Raw genomic sequence first — 20,912 nt, 5'->3', positions numbered from 1 at the left:
TTTGTCTCTGCTCTAATCTCCGTGCTCTGCCCGGCGCTCTTCACAGACACGGTGCTGCAGTCCTTCATCTGCCTGCTCACTTTTTAGTTGGGATCAGTCAGAATTTGAGCTGGAGTTTTAGTGCTTTTAAGGATAAACGTGAGGCTCCCCAACCTGAAACACAGCTGACCCCGGACTAACGGCATCCGTTACGGCGAGTGGTTCGACCGAGTTGGCGCTTAATTCCCTTCTGACAAAATGCCAGAGCAATCTTTGCACCTGGTGCCACATTGTGCACCGCCCTCGCCGCCCGGCCGTGATTTTTCAGGCTAGATGAGCGTCCAGGCGGCGAGACATTCGAGTCGGCGCAGAGACGATCAACAACACGCAGCACGCTCAAATTCCTTCGAGTTTACATTCCCCCCATGACCCAAATACTTTGCCTTTGTTGTGGTGGCTATAAACCAGGCTATTGGAAGCAAATGTGGGTTTATAAGTGGCTCCGAAACAAAAAGCCAGAGTTCAGTGCATGATGGCGAGAGCCGCAAAATGCTGGCTGAGCAGGATTACTGCCGTCGTTCACATGGTTTCACTACAGTACAGCGCTTGTTTGGGATCGAGTGCAACACTGCTTTCAGGAAAAGCAAACAGACAGTAAAACTTCTTTTTGTCCTTGGAAATTCGCTCTCTTCTCCTCGTTTTGCTCCCAGACCCACTTTTGTCCATTTAACAGATACAGCTGGAGGCCTGTGCCTGGTTTCTTGCCTTTTTGAAGTGACAGAGAGAAAGCGAGCCCTTGGAACGAAGATAAAATATGCTATTTAAGGCACAGTTGTCAAGGCTATGGAGATAAGAGCATGAAGTTTTACATTCATTAAAAAGAAGGCTGGAAAAAGAAATATACTTTGGACAAAGTTGCCAAGCGAATTTCGATGTTACAGTAAACGCAAACACAAACAAAGGAAAAAGAAAAATGTTCACGATCGTTGTCTCAAAAAAAGGAGAAATGCTTCGTGATGATTCGAGGTAAACGAGCCTAACGCCGAGGCAGAGGTCAGAGGTTGCCTTCGTCGAGCATCTTATTGATCCCGTTACAGATCCTCTGCAGGTGGCCGCGATAAACCTCCGAGGGCCCGTACAGAGTCGCCAGGAAGTCACAGTCGGCAAAGTGATTGAAGACGTGGTTGACTCGCGAGTGGCTCTTGGCTGTCAGGTGGCGCTTGATGGCCTGGTGCAGCAGGTCGCGGCAATCATTCAAGATGGCGCTCATGACGCGCCGGTCAAAGGTGAACTCGATCTGGTGGAAACTGACCGCCGTCATGGCCAGAGTGTGGACCTTCTTCCTGCGAGGAGACAAGAGAGAGGAGACGCTGTCACTTTCTAATTCTGACCAGAGCAGCAGAAGTAAAAATAGAAAGTGCTGCCGCAGGAATTTCTCCAGAAAACTTTCACAACCCCCATATATTAGTTATAGTATTGTCCTGTGCAAAGCTCACATCTCCATGCTAATATAATAACCCGTCTCTGCACTGAGCGCTTGTGTCAGCTTTGCGTCCCTCCGAGCTCGGTTTTACTGGAAACACATAAACTGATGGAAATGTCCATTCCCTTAATTTGCTTCCATCAGCACACAGAAACATCCTTTAACTGCACTTCTCCCCAGAATCACATCTTCAATGTTTCACAAGGCTTCCAGCCTCCTGACCAACAATATAACACGACTTGTACTTCGCTCAGACACAGTCGAGTAACCGATCGTTTATTGCAGCGATGAGGACTCTGCTGTAAGAGCCGCATCGCTTCATAAGAAAGAAAAAGAAATCAAAGGTAAAATGTAGCATCGCTGTTAAAGAACCAGCAGGTTGATAAACTTCTGATTTTGTACAGATATTATTCCAGCAGGTTCGTCTCTGACAAAACATAAAATGACCTTCACATACTGTCTGTGTCCAGAACAGAGGACGATCCCCATTCATGTCCTTTAAAGAAATGCAACTGGTGCTCATCTGTAGCATACGTAGGTGGTGCATCAACAGATGATGATCCCTAACATGCTTACATACATACATACGTATTTTCCGCATTATAAGTGCACTTAAAATGCTTTAATTTTCTCAAAAATCTACAGTGCGCCTTATGTATGAATTCTGTTGTGCTTACTGACCTCGAACAGATTGTATGTGCTACACGGCGCTCAAACATCTGTCAAAAATGTTTTAGTGTGACTTTGGTAAGCTACGAAGCCGCACCGCTTGATGGTTAGCTCGCTAGCTTCCACCTAAACATGATGTAGCATGTTCTGACTGAGAGATTTTGGAAACTAATTCAAACGTACAGCTCTGCTGTCACTTCCAACATAAATGAAGACAGAAAACTAAACAGCAGTGACGTTTGTAGGGTTACTGAAGTTGGGCTAGCTGGTATATAATGATGTGCTACGTCAGCGGTCCCCAACCTTTTTTGCACCACGGACCGGTTTATGCCCGACAATATTTTCATGGACCGGCCTTTAAGGTGTCGCGGATAAATACAACAAAATAAAACCAGTACCGGTACCGAAAAAAAGAAGATTTATTCATAACACACGTGGAAAGACCCAGGAAAACTGAGTAAACGATAAAAACGATAACAAAATAACGCTGAAAACCGATAAAAACCCTGAAAACTATACATTTCACACCTGAGCCTCAACTCTCGCGGCCCGGTACCAAACGACTCACGGACCGGTACCGGTCCGAGGCCCGGGGGTTGGGGACCGCCGTGCTACATGATCGCTAGCGACACAGCTATGTTAGCATAAACACAGTGAAGCTGGAGGATGAACGCTAACTTTTTTCCCCTCGATAAAAGTTAACGTGAGGGTTCCTGATGGTTAGGGACAAATGCAATCGCATGGCAGGATGCTGTAAACGGACCAAACTTCAGTCAGGAGAACAGCTGAGATAATCCATCCACAATACGAGGTTAGTCATTCATATACTGCAACAACATGGGAATAGAGCCACTGGAGAGAATTCAACATTAATGAATCAACGGTACAGAAGTGGAGGAAGCGCAGTTTTTGGCTTTCCCCATATTCAAAAACGTGCCTCGTCTCTTTGCACTTACTGTCGCCCGCCATCATTTGCAGGTGATGTTTGCAGCCGCTGCAATGCTTTCGACGAAAACAGGCGCAGCTTGATGACACCATCAACATGCGCTATCGCGATAGAGCGGTACAGTCAAAATCTCTACCGTTGGCTAAATTCATAGTTTCTACCGTATACTGTTTATACCACCCACCTCTACAACAGAGGATGATCCCCATTCATGTCCTTTAAATAAATATAACTGGTGCTCATCTGTAGCATACGTAGTTGGTACATCAGCCAACATGGACCCTAACATGCTCACATACCAGGAAACTATAACATGGCTTTGAAGGAGAAGCAGCAAAGTTGGGCTTCGGTCTAAACTGCCTCGTGTAGACACGAGAGCGATAAATGACGGTCGTCACCTGAAGTTCTCCACCAGGATCAGCTCCTCACTGTTGAACTGGTTGTTTCTGTAGAGCACGCCCAGCTTCACCACCATCTTGATCAAGTTCTTGATGATCTTCTGGGACTCTTTGCGGTTGCGGGTGTACTCCTTGGTGACGCGGTACAGCTCGTCCAGCACTTCGCTGCTGGTGTCGTCGATGAAGAGGCTGGCCACGCTCTTGGTAGCCATCTTGCTCATCAGCTTCTTCTGCGCCTGCAGGGCCAGGCTCTTGGTGCTGAAGGAGTCCATGGTCAAGTCTGGGTCGAGAAGAGACAGAGAGAACATGCTATCAAGCCACAGTCTTATCGATAAACCCCATCAACGTGAAAACATCTTGAAAGTTTTCTAAAATTGGCACAAATTGAGAAATAAAACAAGAACCGTTTCTTAGATGTCCTCTTTGACCTTCTCATATCAAAAGCAAAATGAGCCAAGAATACCACACTACCAACACACAATGTGTGAAGATATAGCATCGTCGAATTCTGTTTAAACTGCGGGGCCGAGAACTGTCCGCTTTATCAGATAATGAGCCGTGGCAGCTGTCAAATTAGTCCCAGCAACCCTCTGGCTCGGTGCCTGCAAGGTAGTTAGAGAAGAATGTGTCATTACACGTGTGGGAGTAAAGTCAGTTACATCCCGACCACGCAAAGCAGGCAAAGTAATCCGAACGTCTCATCAGCTGAATGCACTGACGAAACAAGGCGAGCAGGAGGCAGACAGAGCCCACTCTGCACATGTGTGGATTTATTTATGCATGTCGTTTCTGAGTGTGTGTTTGTGTGGCAAGTGGGGTGACTCAGTGAAAGGCTGCGCCCGTGATAGAGGCTCAGAAGGGGGGGGGGGGGTCATCGGGTCTGCCGGCTTTCAGAGCCTCGCTGAGGGGAGCGAGCGAGAGCGCAGCACGCCGTATCGTTTCAGCAGCCTTCTGCAGGTCACTTCTTTAGGCTTGAACAGTCTCCTTTTAAAGCAATAAAGCAACAAAAATCTATTTTCCTGAGCACTCCCTCTCTAACTTTCGCAGATCTCCAAGGATAACCTCAGAGCGCACGAGCGTAAACAGGCACCGCAGTCATTTTCCACGCCTGCCTTATAATGCAGGGGGAAGAATGAGGGTGAAGGAAGGGGCATCTGTGTTACGAGTTTCATTTTGTTCGGACATGTTCAACATTTTTAGAGGTTCGCACTCTCAGAAATATATAGAAAGGAACTCTAAATGAAACTGAATACGGTGTTTGGCTTTACTAAAACAGTAAACAGACGTAATCGTTGCAATCTGAGCTTCTCCTCTCTCTACTTTAGGTCTCATCATGCCTGCATGCTGAGTGCGTTTGAGCCTCTCTTTGAAACCGTTGGCCCTCATTGTGTTTATAAAGTGAGTATAAGTGATGGTGAGATGTACGAGCGCAGTGCAGAGTGTCCACTCAGTGCCTCAAAAACCCAAAGAAGCGTTTTATTCAAGTTACTGACCTATTTTATGGACACTAATTTAATTTCAGCAGTGTGAGAGTCTGCTGCAGTTTCTCTCCTCTGCTCGCCGTTTCACTGGGACTCGTGATGGAGGGGTTGGGCGGACGCCGCATCATGTCACATATTAACGAATCCACAAGGAAGAGGTGGGACAATGGCAGGAATTTATTTCTAAGTCTAAACCTTCATATAATAAAGATCCAGATCAGGGTTTGATTTTTTTTAGCCACTCGAGACAATAACATTACTCAGTTGCTTTTGGTGTTTAGATACCAGACATGACACGTGCTGGGCTCAGCGCTGGCTTCACTGCATCATGTCAGTGGTCTCTGCAGTTTAATAGATCGTTAGGGCTACTGGGAAGAAACCACAGCAAATCTAAGCTGTATTTACAAACAGAGAGCTACAGACTGTTAAACTGCACACCTGACGTGAATCTGAAGGGAAACCTGCCAAGAAAGAGTTTCCTCCTGTGGACTTGATCCAAACTCCAGTGTACAGTATGCTGTGTAGCAGAGATGCACGTGTCATCGTTTCCTCCGCCTGTTGGCTGGGCAGGAAGTGGTCACAGCGTGCAGTTAAAACGTGTCAATCTTTGCACGCTCTGATTAGGAGCTCTTGCAGGCGCTGTGGTCACAGTGGCGTCGTAATGTGTTTGCACCTTTGGACTGAAATCTCTCACATACCGTTTGATGGATTTCTATGAAATTTGAACTAAATGCTCAAAATTCCTGGAGGTTCTTTAAAAATGTGTCTTTTTGGGAATATTCATGAAAATATGGTACAAATATTGCTGGTCCCTAAAAGATGAGTGCACAGCATTTCACAATCTAATACAGCACCGCCATCTGTACTCATTAGCAGACGTCACGTTTCCTACATCATTATGAACATATAGGCAAACTATTAGTCTTTAGATTTTCTGCCTCATAAATGTTTAATATTACTTAAATCTAAAGTCACCGATTTATTTTCAGTGTTTACTGCCGAGTATGTGCTGTGAAAACATGCAAAGAGTCTCCTTTGCTGCAATTTATTTCCTAATAATTATGTAAAATTATTCTGCCGTAAACAGAGCTCTGTAAACAAACACACAGGCCTCAGTTTTACATAAATAAATATTCTGATATACAGACAGGTGACAAACTAAACCAATAATGTGAAGCGTCACCTACGCGGGGACTGAAAACAGATATGAAATTGTTCTGAGCGATCACCTTCATCCTGATGAGTCACGGTACAGCACGAGGGGAGTCGGTGAACAGCTTGATGAGTATGAAGACGATGTTGGTCATATGCTTGGCCTTTGCAGTCGCTAGATGTCAACAAAATTGAACATGTCTGGAAGATTTTGGCCCGACGTGTTAGACGGCGGTTCGGCGACCCCGTCGTCAAAACACCAAATGACAGAATATGTTTCAGAAAAGAGCCGAGGCTTTGAGAGCCGAGCTGTAGATGAAGCTGCAGCGGTGTCCTGACACGTTAATGACACACTTTCAATTTAACGTAAATCACCCAACAAAGATTTCTCCTGTACCGTCATCTAAGCTGTAGATATGCCAAAACCCAACCACAAACCCTCACATAACTACACCCGAGCGACTGACTGGGTTTCTCCTGCAGACGTTTTTTTGAATGGTCAGGAGAGGATGGAGCGACTCAAAGGCGGAAATCCCACCTTCACGCACGAGAGTAACGGTGCCAACAGCGTTTGCCACTGACGTAGGATCAGCCTGAGGCAACGTTTCAGTGCAGATGTACGAATCAAGCTGAGCTTGTAGGGTCGAGACTGAAACCTCAGCACATTCTGCTACTGAAAAGTGTCCAAAACAAAAAGCACCAAACGCTGGCACTCCACTTTTGGCTCCTTTTTACTTTTAGTTTAAACTTTAATACTTTAAATCTAAAATAAGAAAAATCATTTTGTCTCAAGAAAAACTGAAGCTAAAATCTTTTTGGAATATAATAATATCTTGGATTGTGAAGACTGCTATAGTCTGATGAAGACAAAGGTCAAGTGTCAAACTTTGACTTTTCTGGGACTAAAACAAACAAAAACAGCTAAATTTAGTTCCCATCAAACCACCTGAGAAACAGCTGATTAAAAATGCATCATAACCTTTGACCCCTGTGCTTGTAAAGCGTGAAGGTAAAAATTCTGCATGGCTTCATTAAATATACTGAAAGCGAGCTGATTCTGAAAGACTGGTGCAGGAGGCAGCGACTGGTTTGTGTCCAGCTAAAACAAATCCAGGTCGTTTTTGTCGGCTGACTAATCGGCTAATAAACTTATTTTCATCCGATTGTGTAAACTGATCGCACAGCAAAAAAAAAAAAAATGACAATGACTCAGCCAAATGCGAGGATTAGTGGAAAACAATGCGCATAGAAATGAGGCAAACAGTCACACCCTGTATAAATCCTCTGACGAGCCGCACGTCGCCGAACGCGTGGCTGCTGCACTGAAACAAATGTCCTGTTCGCATCATAAGTGATTACTCTTCACGCCATACGTCTCCACGTTAAAGAGGATTAACTGTAAACAAATACATGAATGGCAAATTGCCTCTCCGTAATAATCCGGATAACGTGCACACAAAGCGTGAGAGGTGCAATTAGTGCAGCCGACGCAGAGCGCTGACACATCCCTGCTGGGTGACTTGTGACGTTTGCCGTCGTTGGTACTGGAAGGTAGCGCATCTGCTGCCTGCTACAGTGTGTGACTTTCATTCCTCCCTTGCTCTCTCTCTGCAATGCCTCTCGAAGAATATCAATAAGACTCCTCGGAGAGAGTGTCAGCAGGATGCTTCCCAGAGAGGAGCGAGGAGAGGCAGAGCCGGGGTGGAGGTTTGTTGTACATCAACCCTGAAACATGCAGGAAATAACTGTGGGCGTTAGCACGAGGGGTCATTTATATACCGTCTCACGCCAAATCTAGTTTTCGCAGCGTCTTGTTGCAGGTGCTGGACATTTAATCGGGCCTCTCGCCGCGCTGATCAAGGATCACTGGCAGATCCCTATCGACCGCTTCGTAACTCTAAACTTGCCGTGCTACGCTTGTTACAGAAAATCCTGCTCTGATGCAACGCGTGTGAAACGGATAAGATGAGAAAGACACTAATGATCAGAGTGAGAGAAAAACCCAAACAAACAAAACCTGAACTTGGAATCTTTATTTCTATGCGAGTGACAACTGGAAGAAAAGAAACGTCACTTTGTCCTGTTGACACGAGTTAATCACAGAGGACAGCCGCCAGGGTTTCGCGAAAACATGCTCTCAAGGGACAAGCGATGAAAAGGTTTTCGATTCAAATCCTATTTTTCTTCTGTGACTCTGCTGCACCAAAGCGCTTAGTGCCAAATCTAAATGGCCTGTGAAGCGCGGCGGCGTCCAGGGACAGCCCGCCAACCCCAACACGGCGTCTCCGTAGTATTTAGAGGCAACATTTTAACGGATTTAAGGCAAAACAAGACATGACAACGGCAAATCCTGCTGAGTATTGTGGCAAAGTGTACGAGCCACAGTCATCAGTGCACGCAGACATCAGAGGAACAAACATCTGTTGGCTCACACACGTTACTGATAGGCCGACTTACTGAGCAGCTGAACATGAAACAAAGACAGATTGCAGCAGCCGAGAGCTCAGCACTTATAATTGCAGCAGTGAGACAAGTCACAAACTCATATACTCACTCAAAATGAGCTGCACTCGCTCATATAGACACTGAGCAAAAATCTCAAAGCAAAGATGACTCATGGGAAATGAAACCAGACCCCACAGAGTGTCAGATTGATGTCTCAAGACAATAAGGGAGCCTGGGTAATGAATCCAGGGACGCTCCCGCCTGCAGGTGCAGACAGGCCTGTCAAGCCTGCGTGGCAGCCTGGCTGAAGGATCGCGGTGACGAGAAGCTGTGATGACTTTTATAAAAATAAAAAAATAAAATAAAATGACCTTCCCGTCCCCCCCCTACTCCTCAGAGGACTATTTAAGCCGGATAGCCACCTTTATTATCTACATTTAATTTCCTTTTTTGAGTTTCAGGGCAGGTGACAGCGCGGTCTGCGGTGGAGACGCGGCAGCTAAAAGCTTCTCCAGGTCATATGGGAAAAGAGGAATAAGTGGGATGACAACTCCTACTGGCTGTCACTTTCAGTTAGTGTTTCTGTAATGTGGCCACTGTGACCTTTTACACTGATACAGAGAAGACGAGCTGTAAAGACAGCAACAAGATCTTGATGTAGTGGCTACAGCCTCGACGCTCCCAGTTACCAAACAAATGCCACAATTTAAAATACTTTTTTGTCACTATAGTTGGATTTCATTGTATGATGACAGAAATAATAACTCATCGAGCTGAATGAATGTGTCATCACTAAAGCTCCCTTTTTTTTTTCCCCCTTAAAGGAGGCCAAAGGTCACAAGGACTAACCCCCCAAAACATATGTAAGATGTTAGTAATCATATTAGCATCGGCTCATATCAGAGCCAATGCAAACATCTTACACGCGCTCTGTCATCGTCGGCATGCCGTCGCCCATTTTTGGGGTTGCCATTGCTAGTTTTGCATTTTGAAACCAGATGTGCCGACTGAGAGATGGGTCAGACTCGCGGCACAAATTTGGCTTCCGGAAGCGAAGGACTATGGGGATGCAACCGAAGAAGGCGCGCTTGTGTGCAGCACACCAAACAAAAAGAAAACCCAAGATAACAAAACACAAGCATGCGTTGCATAGGCCGAATGCTAACTGGCTGGAAAAACAGCATTATAACAATATTGGTATAACTGCCTGAAGAAGAGGAAAAACTAAAGTACGTTTGTTTGTGATGCTGCCCCCTGGTGGCAGTAAACAGTTGTAACAATGCTGGACTGAAGCATAACCACGTCACTCCTTGACCGTGAAACCGCTCATTAGCATTTGTGAGCTGTCAAAGACAAGTCGTTTACCGAGGTCGTGTAGTTGTTGGTTTTTCGCAAACACGGATATTGCCCCCTGGTGGCCATCAAAATGTACTAATTAATTTAAACTTAATTGTTGCCTTCACTTTTCAGGCCTGGAATCTGTGTCTATTTTATACCATCTATGGTTTCAGTGGCATTTTTAAAAAGAAGATCCTGAACCTTATCAGAAATCGATACTTGTAGCTGAAAAATAATGTAAAAATAATTTGTCCCAAAAATCTAATATCTGTCAGGCTCTGATTCAATGAGCCCAACGAAAAAACAACAACAACAAACAGTTTAAGTGTAGAATTTCAAAATATGCAACTTCCAAATTTATAAAAGAAAATTTACAAAATCCTCACAGTGGAAACAATCAGTGTTTAACTTAACCTGAGGTCTGATGCATTAGTGATGGCACCCCAACCCTAAAACTATCACAAACAAGTTCTAAAGAAATTTCCATAAAGGCCCAAAAACTGGAAATCTAACCAAAACTATTTACATTTCCCCAACAAAGGGGATAGTTATTGACATTATTTCAGCATTATTTGATTTGCACGTGTTGTTTTATGGTCCACACGTGCTACTTGACACAAACATGTTTTTGGCTTCTGGCTGCTCACATGTAGGATGAAACCAACATGATACGAGCGCAGCATTGCTTTTCCAAAGGGGAGCGTTGTTCAGGATCCAGGCTGCAGCCTCAGCATCTGCTATACTCACCTGTCAATCAAACTAAAGCTGAGGTGTGACAGGTGAAAAAGAGGTGGAAATTGGATACACCTGTAGCTACCGCCCACTCTAAACCGTGGCGTTGTGCCTCACGAGGAAGAGGAGGTCACAGCTACCAAAATACCACCACTTTAATACCTGCTGCCAATCTAGACAGCTTGTTGGATGCTGATAAGAGCCAGCATAAAGAGAAAAACCAGTGAAAGATGTGTTTCTACACTGCTTGGCCACCAAAAGTTGCTAAAAAAAGCTTTGGCAGAGTCTGTAGAACTTTCCATGACACTTCATCCTCTAAGTGATTGGTTGATGGCAGCAGAAAATGTCACGACTTTCATGCTCTTCAGGGATCGCTAGTCACATGGATTGGGGCACTGTGACCCTGAAAAAGACAACTCCATCAGCAGAGAAAAATCTTCACCGCTTCAGGATGGAGGCGATTACTGAAGAGACATAAATCATACTGAATTGTGCACTGCACAACAACAAAAAACAGCCCCATTATCTGCTCTCCACTGCATCACGTGTCGATAATTACCTCTGGCATTTCTCACTATTTTTATCTGCTGCGAACACAAAATAATGCGTCCAGGTGTATTAAACACAGGAAGACTCTTTCCCGGTTTTAAGTCTCACCTTTCCAAAAGCATAAACCTCGGCGAGCATGCAAGTGACCTTTACCACATCCTCTACCACTCCAGATCGCTCCTCTCCTGTCATTTCCTGCTGTAGTCGTCCAAGTAAAATAACAGATACCACAAAAAGACAAAAGGTGCTGCAAACAGGATCGATATTTTTATCGGTTTTTTTATGAATAGCAATTTATTCTTAAGAGTTTTTAGTCTTATTTGCTTTTTTGGAAAAATATTTTTTGTTGCTCTCCCACTGGTTAAATAGTTCATCCATTCAGATTCAAACCAGCAATCAAAAAGCACTTGATTGCACAACTGACGGCATTCAGTTTTTAATTCAGGATTACTTACTGGTTATTTCCAGTAATCAGCAGTTAATTGCAATATTAGAGCAGCAGTGCAAGGTTAATGGCTGCCCTGCATTTTGCATTACAGTCGAGCATCAACAAAAGGAGCAGAGTCGAGACTTCTTCGACACAACAAAAAATCTGCATGATAAGCATCACAAAGCATTTATTGCACGGCTGCCGGACTGGACTGGACGACGCCCTGCTGTGTACACACTGGTGTGTTGTATTTGCTTTCTTGCTTCTGGTTAAACTTCCACAAGTTATTAAAAAAGATGCATCCAGTGTACCAGCGTTTCCATTTAAAAGCCTCGTAAAACTGCAGAGCTGTAAGAAAAACAAAGTGTCAGGTTTGGGGGGGAAAATCCCCAAAACATTAACGATGTCATTAAATTGATTTTTGTGTGGCAAACCTTGAATGAAAGGGAAAAAAAACAAAGACTTCTCTACACATTCTCCCCAGCTGTATGATATAATCTGTCTCCACTCTGAGATACAATAGACAATCCAGGTTGTTATATAAGGTACATCCGTGCTTTGTGTTATGAGAGTAACCACTCAAATGAGCTCCAATGGAGCCACTCAACTGTTGGGGGAATCAACAGCAGGATTTCAGGACAAGTGAACGCTGCAATTTCATCTTTCATCAACTTGTGTAGTGTTTGTCTCGCTCTTCTCTTGAGGTGTTGCATAACAGAGGAGGTGCTGACTGCTAATAGAGCCAGAGCTGGGAGCATTGTACGTGCTAACAGCTGTATGTCTGCGTAATGATGCTCTCTCTGCTCGCACTCATCCAGCTCAGCAGTGCTGACATGAAGAGCCATAATTGCACGCAGAACACGCGGACGGGGGAACATACATGCAACATGCATGCTTTGAATGGCGAGCCCTCTGCTTCCCACACAGTCATCTCTGAAGACTTGTGCAGATTTGCTAAGAAAGGAAGCAATCAATGCCTTTCGCTCAGAAACCGCACTCCAACCCACCCCCCATTTTCTTTTCTTTTTAACACTTTCCTCAGATCTGCCAGAGCCCGCTCAACAATTAATAATTAACGCATTGGCACATAATGGATCGGAAATTAATAATTCAGTCTGCCGATATGGACTAAAATAGACTAAAGGCTAAGAGCAGTCTGCTGTGGAGCAACAGGTTCAGGCAGACACGTGGGATACGGATAAAGGGTGGGCCGTCAGCGCATACAGTAAGAGACAGCAACTGCGAGCTGCTGGCAATAATTTAGGAACATCAGTCAGTGTTACGCATGTGTAATAAGGCTGGGAATACAGTCGCTGCCGCGCTGCCTGGGGGCCAGCGCAGCACTCACTGACAACATTTCTTCTTGCATTAAAATGCATAAGTGGGTAGTTGTTTTAACTTAGAGCCCAGTTAATTTGGACCAACGTGCAAAGAGAAAGACTGGCAACAAATCGAGAGGGATAAACAGCCTGCTTGTTACTTCGCTTTAACTGGCGTGTTTCAGTTTCAATTCTGTATTATTTATCACGTTAACACCGCTGCAAATAATGCAGGACATAGTCAAGCTGCTCGTGCTGTGACTGATGGCCAGGCCTGTGACATTTTAATTAAGGCCACCATAGGAGTACGACACATTATGACTAATTTGCCTTACCTCAGAGCCCAGAGAGCATAATTTGCTAACTTGATGTTTAATAAAAGGAGCGCGCCTGGCTGCAAGAACAGCAGGGCTGAGGATTAGTGAAAACAGAGGGGTCACCGGCACGAGAGGATATGATTGTGACATAACTGATACCGTCCCTCGCTGCCTTTATTTCAGGTAACGTCACGATATTTTCAGGTCATACAGCGCTGGCCTTTCATGCAGAATCACGGGTTTTAGCGGCCACCTGCGTGCTCGGCTGAGCGTCGCAGGCCAGTAAAAGAAAGGTCAAACACCTCTCTTGTCTTGTTAATGAGTAACCATGGCGTCTCCTCAGCAGGACCAACAGTGTCTCTGGGATTACTGCCGCAATTTCATGCACTGCCCTTAATAACACTGCATGGGGAATGTAGAGCAACGTGACTGCTTTGTCCTGCTCGACAAGACACGCAAAGGAGGAGATGCGCACAGATAGAGTTACACGGAAATACAAACAGACGAGGCTTACCAGCGTCTGCTTAATCCTGCTGGGAAAGCTTTATATATTATTGATTGTCTTTCAAAAATCATACAGTATAAAAAACAATGAACACAAAAGCCACGATTAATGAGGAAAACATATTTATAGTTCTTAAAACCTGCCATCAGTTATTCTGCGGCTGTCTGTAGCAATGGAGGCCAATATGATTACTTTACAGCTATAACTTATGATTATTCTCATTATTGATTGTTACACTGATTAACCAATTCATCTTGCATACAGCAAAACCTCAAAAATAATGATCCCACTTCCCAAACACTGGAGGTGGTTTTGCTTTGCATGACCAGTGCACAACCTGCTGCAGGCTTTCATTTAGAAAATGAAGGCAATCGCTTCAGGGATTTGTGGAAAGGTTATGACCTGTTATTGGAAAATAGTCCAGAAAAATGCCCATCGTCATTTCTAAAGAGTAAGAGGAGACAAATATAGCCAATTAAATATGCAGTTTAGGAGGATTTAAAGGCACAGCCTCCACCTTTCCCTTTTCAAAAACAGCAGGTGTTGAAATGAGGTCCTGCAGTTACTCTATTGTTCATTCTTCCTCGGCTCACTTGTTGCAGTTGCCACCAACAACGACGCTACAAAGGAAGGCTTTGCGACTAAAAGACAGCAGGTCGAAAAATGCCAAAGCAGTTTTGCTTGCGCACGGAGAGACAGACCTCCGAGTCCTAATCCAAGGCCATATTTCATTTAACATGCCTTCTGAGGCTGAGCGTGGTAATGTGTGCCACCACTGCACAGTGAAGCTATTCATCCACCCCCGGCCTTGTCATGGAGAAAAGCTTTGCAATGTAAACACAGCAATGTGTTACAAAACGTGCGTGTTAGAGGGTTTTTCCCACAGTTTTGATTTTGATAAGCTGAGGATTCGACTGTGAGGCTAATACATAACTGTTGCACATCTCTCCTGACCTCCATACGCATCTGTGTCCTTCACTGCATTGATGAAGAACCGTTATCACTGCACTTCTTGGAGTTCTTTAAAAATGACCTATTGACAGTCACTCTTCCACTGGGACAATTTCTGATGAGGCTTCAGCAAACAGTAGCTGGATCGATTGAAGGCCCAGATGCAGCTCTCCAGTCCTTTGTCAGGTATTTGCAGCCTCCCCCCCCCTCATTATTTCTTAATACTGTAGGTAGTTTTTATTTTTAAGTCTGCCACTTCTGCTTTTGCCCTCCACGTGCCTCAGACTTTTTAAGGACTCACTGCAGACCATGTGGAGATATGGCAGGTTTTCAGCTAATCGCTCCTGCGGCATCAAAACTACCATTTTGAAACTGTTTAACAAATGATGCGTTTTTGCAACAGGCTGTTGTGCCCAAAGATACCATTTAAAATTGGTTCTCTGCCAAGTTGTCGGTCACGTGTAGACACAATACTGGTTTGTCCCTCGATTTTGGTTCCTTTTTGTGGTTGTATGATTCACAAGTGGTTCAACAAAAAGGTACAAGGACTGGGCTTAAAACGCAGCCAGTATCCAAAGGAGAACTGTGAAAGATTACAAGGCACAGGTCCTTGTAAACAAAATGATCATGGACTTTTGCACAGTCCCACTGTAGTGTGTACAGTATGGTTACTAATAAACGTTAATGTCTTCCTATTAAATCCAGCAAACACGGTGTAAAGCCGCACAAGTCTGAAACATGGGCGGCTGGCAGAGTACACCACCCCCACAGTCAGAGCTTCAGCGGTGCTTTCTCATTACCAATCAATGACTAATAACAGCAGACACATGATCCTAATGATCCTCCGCGTGGAGAAGCACAAACTCGGTTTATCTTTCATTTCTCGCACCGCGTCCACATCTTATTAAACCAACAACCCGAGCGACTCTCCTTCGCTTCGGAAACGGTCCGTTAGCCGCATAATCTCTTATCAGACGCTAAAGTATCCCAATCACGCACGAACTGATTGGCCGTTACTTCCGCTGAGCTCGAGCCAAACATGGAGGCTGTCAAACACGTAAAGAAACGCAGAAAACAAAAACAGCTCTCATCAAGTCCGTGTTTGTCCGAGGAGAGGAGGGGGAGCTGGCTTAACCACAGGCCGCTGAGGTGGGACTCACCTTACTCAGCTTCACGGGGACACGGTCAGCCAGATGACAGCAAGTTAGTACTGTGAGCGAAAAGAGTTCATCCTGGCAGAGCAGATGAATTCACTTCACAGCATATTCAGGTTTTCTTCCACTCGTTCTGCTGCGTGTCGGCCGTGAAACGTCCTCGCTGCTGTTCAATTCAGGTTTTGTTCTGTAACCGTGTCCTCGGCACAGATGTGTAAATTATTGAACGCGTGTTTTCTTCCCTCGGCTGCTGCGATCAGTTACCACAGTTTGCTGTAACTCGATTCCTCCCACTCGTAAAAAAAAGTTTCAAACTTGAGGGGCACTTGGAAATCACCAGACTGATGTGGGCTCGGACCAATGGAGGAGCAACGAGGGGGAGTGGTCCAGGCCCAATCAGGCCGAAAGAAAAGGGCCATTTACAGCGCAGTCCCTGCCCCCGTGCAGGGCTTCCAGTAATTATCCTCGTCCAGCTCCCACTCCCAAGGCTGAAAGTTTCCCAGAGGAAACGGTGTTAGGGGAACAATGAGCAGGAACTGTGGGAGCAACTTTTCTGTCAGGGTCAAAATAATAAATAGCCTATAATGTGTCTTTCTAGCCTGCGTTGGTGCTTCTGGTGAGAGTTTTGCAGACAAAATGTGCTAAACGCTGCTGAGAGCAGGCTGTTGGGATAATGAGCCTGATGTGAGAGAGGGGGAAACTATCAGCGGATGTTTTCGGGACAGGGGAAGTGTTTCCCCGTCTGTCTAATGAGGATACAGAAATTCCCAAGGTCATGTCCGTTTTGGATTGTTATGTTAAGACAATAGTTTATTTTATATATATATGATGTAGGCCTGATACTCTTGCACTTGCAGTGCTATGTTCAGGTGTGATTATTGAGGCGTTATCTTACTGAGCTACAAGAACATTTTTGTATAATCTCATTTACTGTAAGATTTGTGTTTCTATGGGATGAGTCTGTGACAATGAGGATAACATGGAACAGTTGCAGTGGTGAGATTGATCTGGAGCGCCCCCTTGTGGTACAATGTGAGAAATTACTCTGTAAGCTGAAGACCTTTGCAGAAATGCACACAAAGTAAATCGTGTGCTGTTTTTCTTCCATTAGTACTAAGTGGTGCAGAGAGTGGTCGGGATTATCTGTGATAGAAGGATCCTGGAAAGAGTCCAGGTTGCAGTTCATTCAGCTCTGATGCTGCTAGCAGACAAAGGACACTAAATCTGCATCATTTTGCTGCACACATTGAAGGATCTCAGCTTCCTTAGACGATAGGCCATGCTCATATCTATGTTGGTCTTCCAGTTCAGCCTATTGCCAGTGTGGATGCGTAGGTGCCTGTACTCCCTGCAACTCATCACCATCCTGTCCCAGGAAAGACACGGGTCATGAAGTCAATCGTCATCTCTCTGGTCTTATTTACTTCCAGAAGCAGGTGATTCCCCCCAGACAATTCAGCAAAATCGTCTACTTGTGTTCAGTTGCTTGCTCATCACTAAAATACAATACATCCAACCACTGCAGAGTCATCAGAGTGTTTCTGTAGGTGGCGTGACCCGGACTTGTACTGACAATCTGAGGTGTGCGAGGTAAACAGGAATGGAGAAAGCACGATCCCCTGTGGAGCCCTGCACATCACCAAACCAGGCAGAGCACTGCCCAATCTCACAGACTGTGTCCTGTCGGGCAGTCTGTCATCCATATAGTTGGGGCTGAGAGTTCTCCATTTTTACACAGCCTTCAGCTTACATGCTGTTTGTTGTACAGCAGGGTTTTAAAACAATACTGATGCCCATTTATAATAAGTAATAATTATAAGCAGAAGAATGAGTATTTGTATAGCACTTTCTAAAACACACATTTACAAAGTGCTTAACAGTTTGGATAAAATCACACAGTGATAAGTGTTCATATTTAAACATGGAAACACACAGTGAGATATGCACATTAGAAGAACAAGGGCTAATCCTAGCCTGTAAAAATGACTCTTCAGCAGTCATTTAAAACAAACCACAGATTCAGCTGACCTGAAGCCAAAGCTTAGGAGTTATGACTTTAAAAGCGTGATTGTCTCTGGATTTAAAATAGGTGCATGAAACAGTTAAAAGACCCTGATCAGAAGACTTGAGAGGCTGACTGCTGTTGTAAGGTCTCATATATAGACACTAGGGGTGCAACAATACACAAAATTCACGGTTCGGTTCGATATTTTTTCGATACAAAAAATGTTCGTGCCTTTTTAATTTGTCATTTATTAAAATTATAAATATATATTTTAACTCAAAAGTACAGTTTTTAAATTTAATGTTGCTGAAACAACAAAGTAATAAAAAATAAATCTGATGGAGGAATCCCTCATCTTTGGAAAAGAGAGTTTATTACAGAGAAATGGCTCTTTCAAAATAAAAGCTCTACTATACGCTTCTTCTGGGCTATATTCTCAGCAGCATATTAAACATATCAGGTCCCCATAAGGAGAATCCTGTGCTAACGGCTGTCTAAATGACTCGGTAAAGTTTGTAGCATGCTGCTTGTTGTTTTTGTCTGCTTCCACTTGTCTTTGCACTAGGATGCTGTCGGAGTAAATGTGCAGTCATATTTGTTGTGTTCCCACTAGTGCTGTCAGCGTTAATCTGAAATGACGTTAACGCCACAACACGGCAAATCTCCGTTAACGAGCTACCGCGGATCGCCCTGAGCGTGGGGCTGGACGGCCAACATGTTAACGAGAAAACTGCGCTAACACACTAGCTCCCACCCATGTAATTGAGCATTGCGTGGCACATCCAACATACTGTTTTACTTCAGTCCATGACGCGCTTACCTTCAGGGTCATACGTCACATGAAGACCAAAATAGTTCCAAAGGCCAGATCTGAATGAGGGTGGGGGAGGTTCAATTTGCCATGTTGCAAGGAGAGCTTAGCTTCTGTCTTGCTAGCTTGCCCTGCGCTCAGTGGATCTGCGCTCGACAGTGCAGCCTAGGCAGAGTAGTCGAACGCAGATTCACTGAGCGCTCAACACAGACAGCATAGTCAGAAGGAAAGTTGATAAAATAAATTAAAAATTTTGTATTGTTCGATACATATGCGTGGTGTAGGGTGGCTGTAGCTCAGGTGGCAGAGCAGGTCAGCCACTAATCAGAAGGTCGGTGGTTCGATCCTGACTGCATGCCAAATATCCTTGGGCAAGATACTAACCCCACGTTTGCCTACTGGTGGTGGTCAGAGGGCCCGGTGGCGCCAGTGTCCGGCAGCCTCGCCTCTGTCAGTGCGCCCCAGGGCAGCTGTGGCTACAATGTAGCTGCCATCACCAGTGCGTGAATGTAGTGTGAAGTGCTTTGGGGTCCTTAGGGACTAGAAAAGCGCTATACAAATGCAGGCCATTTACCATTTACTGAACCGGAAGCACTGTATCAAACGGTTCAATATCGATACGAGTATCGTTGCACCCCTAATAGACAGGAGCCTGGCTATGTAGGGCTGATTTTCAGAAATCTTTAAACAAATTCTGAAAATCACTGGAAACTGAGGCGGGAAGCAAGAATAGGGGTGATGTGCGAGCACCTTCATGTAAGGAGCCTCACTGCTGCGTTCTGGACCATGAACACAGTCAAGGGAGGCGTCCGAGCAGAAAATGCAAGTGTGCACTAAAAGTGGCAAACTGTTGGGTTTCAGCGAAGGTTTGATTTTTGAGATGTTTCTTAAATGAAAGAAACACGACTGGCTGAGCTCTGAGATTCAAACTTGCTGTTCATAAATAATACCAACGGCTTTAATACATGATTTGATGTTGCCTGAGAGCAGGCTGGTGTAATAACTGACCTGCTTAGAGATGTCTTCAGGCCCGAACTAATAAAAACCTCAGTTTTAGCACAACAGAAATTTTTAATCTCAGTGGAGCATTCACTGAGGAGAGGTTGTTTGTCTTGACAGAAAAATACAGCTGTGTGTCATCAGCAAAGAAATTCTAGGAAGTGCCTTTGAAGCTGTTTAGCAGAATGCCCAGGAAAGAAAACTGCACCAAGGATTGAGCCCTGAGGAACCCCACGTGTGAGGGGGGGCGATGAGGTCAAACAGGTAAGTATGATGAGAACCATTTGAACCAGAAATACCAACCCCTCCCATGATTACTGGTGTCAGAGGCTGCAGATACGTCAAGCAGAACTAAAGCAGAATAATCACTTTTGTCTAAATGCACAAGAATAAATCACATTGAAATAAGTAAAGGCGCATATAAATGGGTACAGTAAAAGGACTAGATGTTACAATCCCTGGTAATGCATTGCTTCAAATGGAGAAAGTCTTGAGGGATGGCTGTTATGAGGAAAGGCAGCCCAGAAACTTTACCAGCGGCACACATCGTTGTGTGCCTCAACTTCACAGGGTGTTTCGGTCTTTTACCCAGGCTAATCTGCCATTTTTTACCTTCCTTGGTTAGGTTTAGGGATTAGAGATCTGATCTAGATTATCATATTAAAATTTGGGACACATTGTCAGTAGTGGACCTTGGATTCATCGGGTGTTTTGGCCATTATCACTAGACACCCTCATCCAAGGAGGCCCTGCCAGGGCTGATCAGGCCCCGGAGTGTGTCACTGGTTTATGTTAACTTGTTATTTCTCTTCTACTTTCTTCTGTTTAGTTTTCTACTGATCTAGTTTTCTCTTTATTTTCTTCTATCAATTCACTGCAACTGAGAAGTAATACTTACCTCTTTAATATTTATGGAGCCTCACTTCTTCAAAGAGATAGAAAAGGTGAAAGAGAGAAGTAAGACAAGACAGGAGAGAGGAGAGCTGGAAGGGCTCTTCTGTGCTATAAATGGGTACTACTCCTAACAAAGTAAGAAAGTGACGATCACAAAGTGCCTCAAAATAGAAATGTAAAAATTCAAAAAAATATAAACACATATAACCAGAGCATTAAAAAAAGAGTTGACTAAAGACAGCAAATTTTCAGCATGTATCACAGAGATATATCATAAATCTATGCTCTCAGCAGTTTGTTGTTGAACTCCATCTCCCAGAATCCTGAGCAAAACGTAAGCAGGTGACGTATATGT

General features: G+C 44.5%; 1 protein-coding gene across 1 annotated transcript; it reads right to left on the bottom strand.

Moving 5' to 3' along the window:
* Window positions 1-773: 773 nt before the first annotated feature.
* Window positions 774-16,118, bottom strand: tnfaip8l1 (tumor necrosis factor, alpha-induced protein 8-like 1). Its single transcript, XM_085347621.1, has 3 exons — window positions 15,855-16,118; window positions 3,476-3,755; window positions 774-1,322 (listed from the first exon to the last, which is right to left on the bottom strand). Exons 2-3 carry the CDS (start codon window positions 3,745-3,747, stop codon window positions 1,034-1,036), a joined length of 561 nt encoding a protein of 186 aa, XP_085203747.1. The 5' UTR covers window positions 3,748-3,755; window positions 15,855-16,118; the 3' UTR covers window positions 774-1,033.
* Between the last annotated feature and the right edge of the window lie 4,794 nt (window positions 16,119-20,912).

This window comes from Diplotaxodon limnothrissa, linkage group LG23 (assembly GCF_057381915.1).
Source record: "Diplotaxodon limnothrissa isolate DT_005_m linkage group LG23, D_limnothrissa_male_GT1.1, whole genome shotgun sequence".
Taxonomy (NCBI): Eukaryota; Metazoa; Chordata; class Actinopteri; order Cichliformes; family Cichlidae; genus Diplotaxodon; species Diplotaxodon limnothrissa.
The sequence above is the reverse complement of the archived record's forward strand: the minus strand, read 5'-3'. Positions and strand labels throughout refer to the sequence as shown.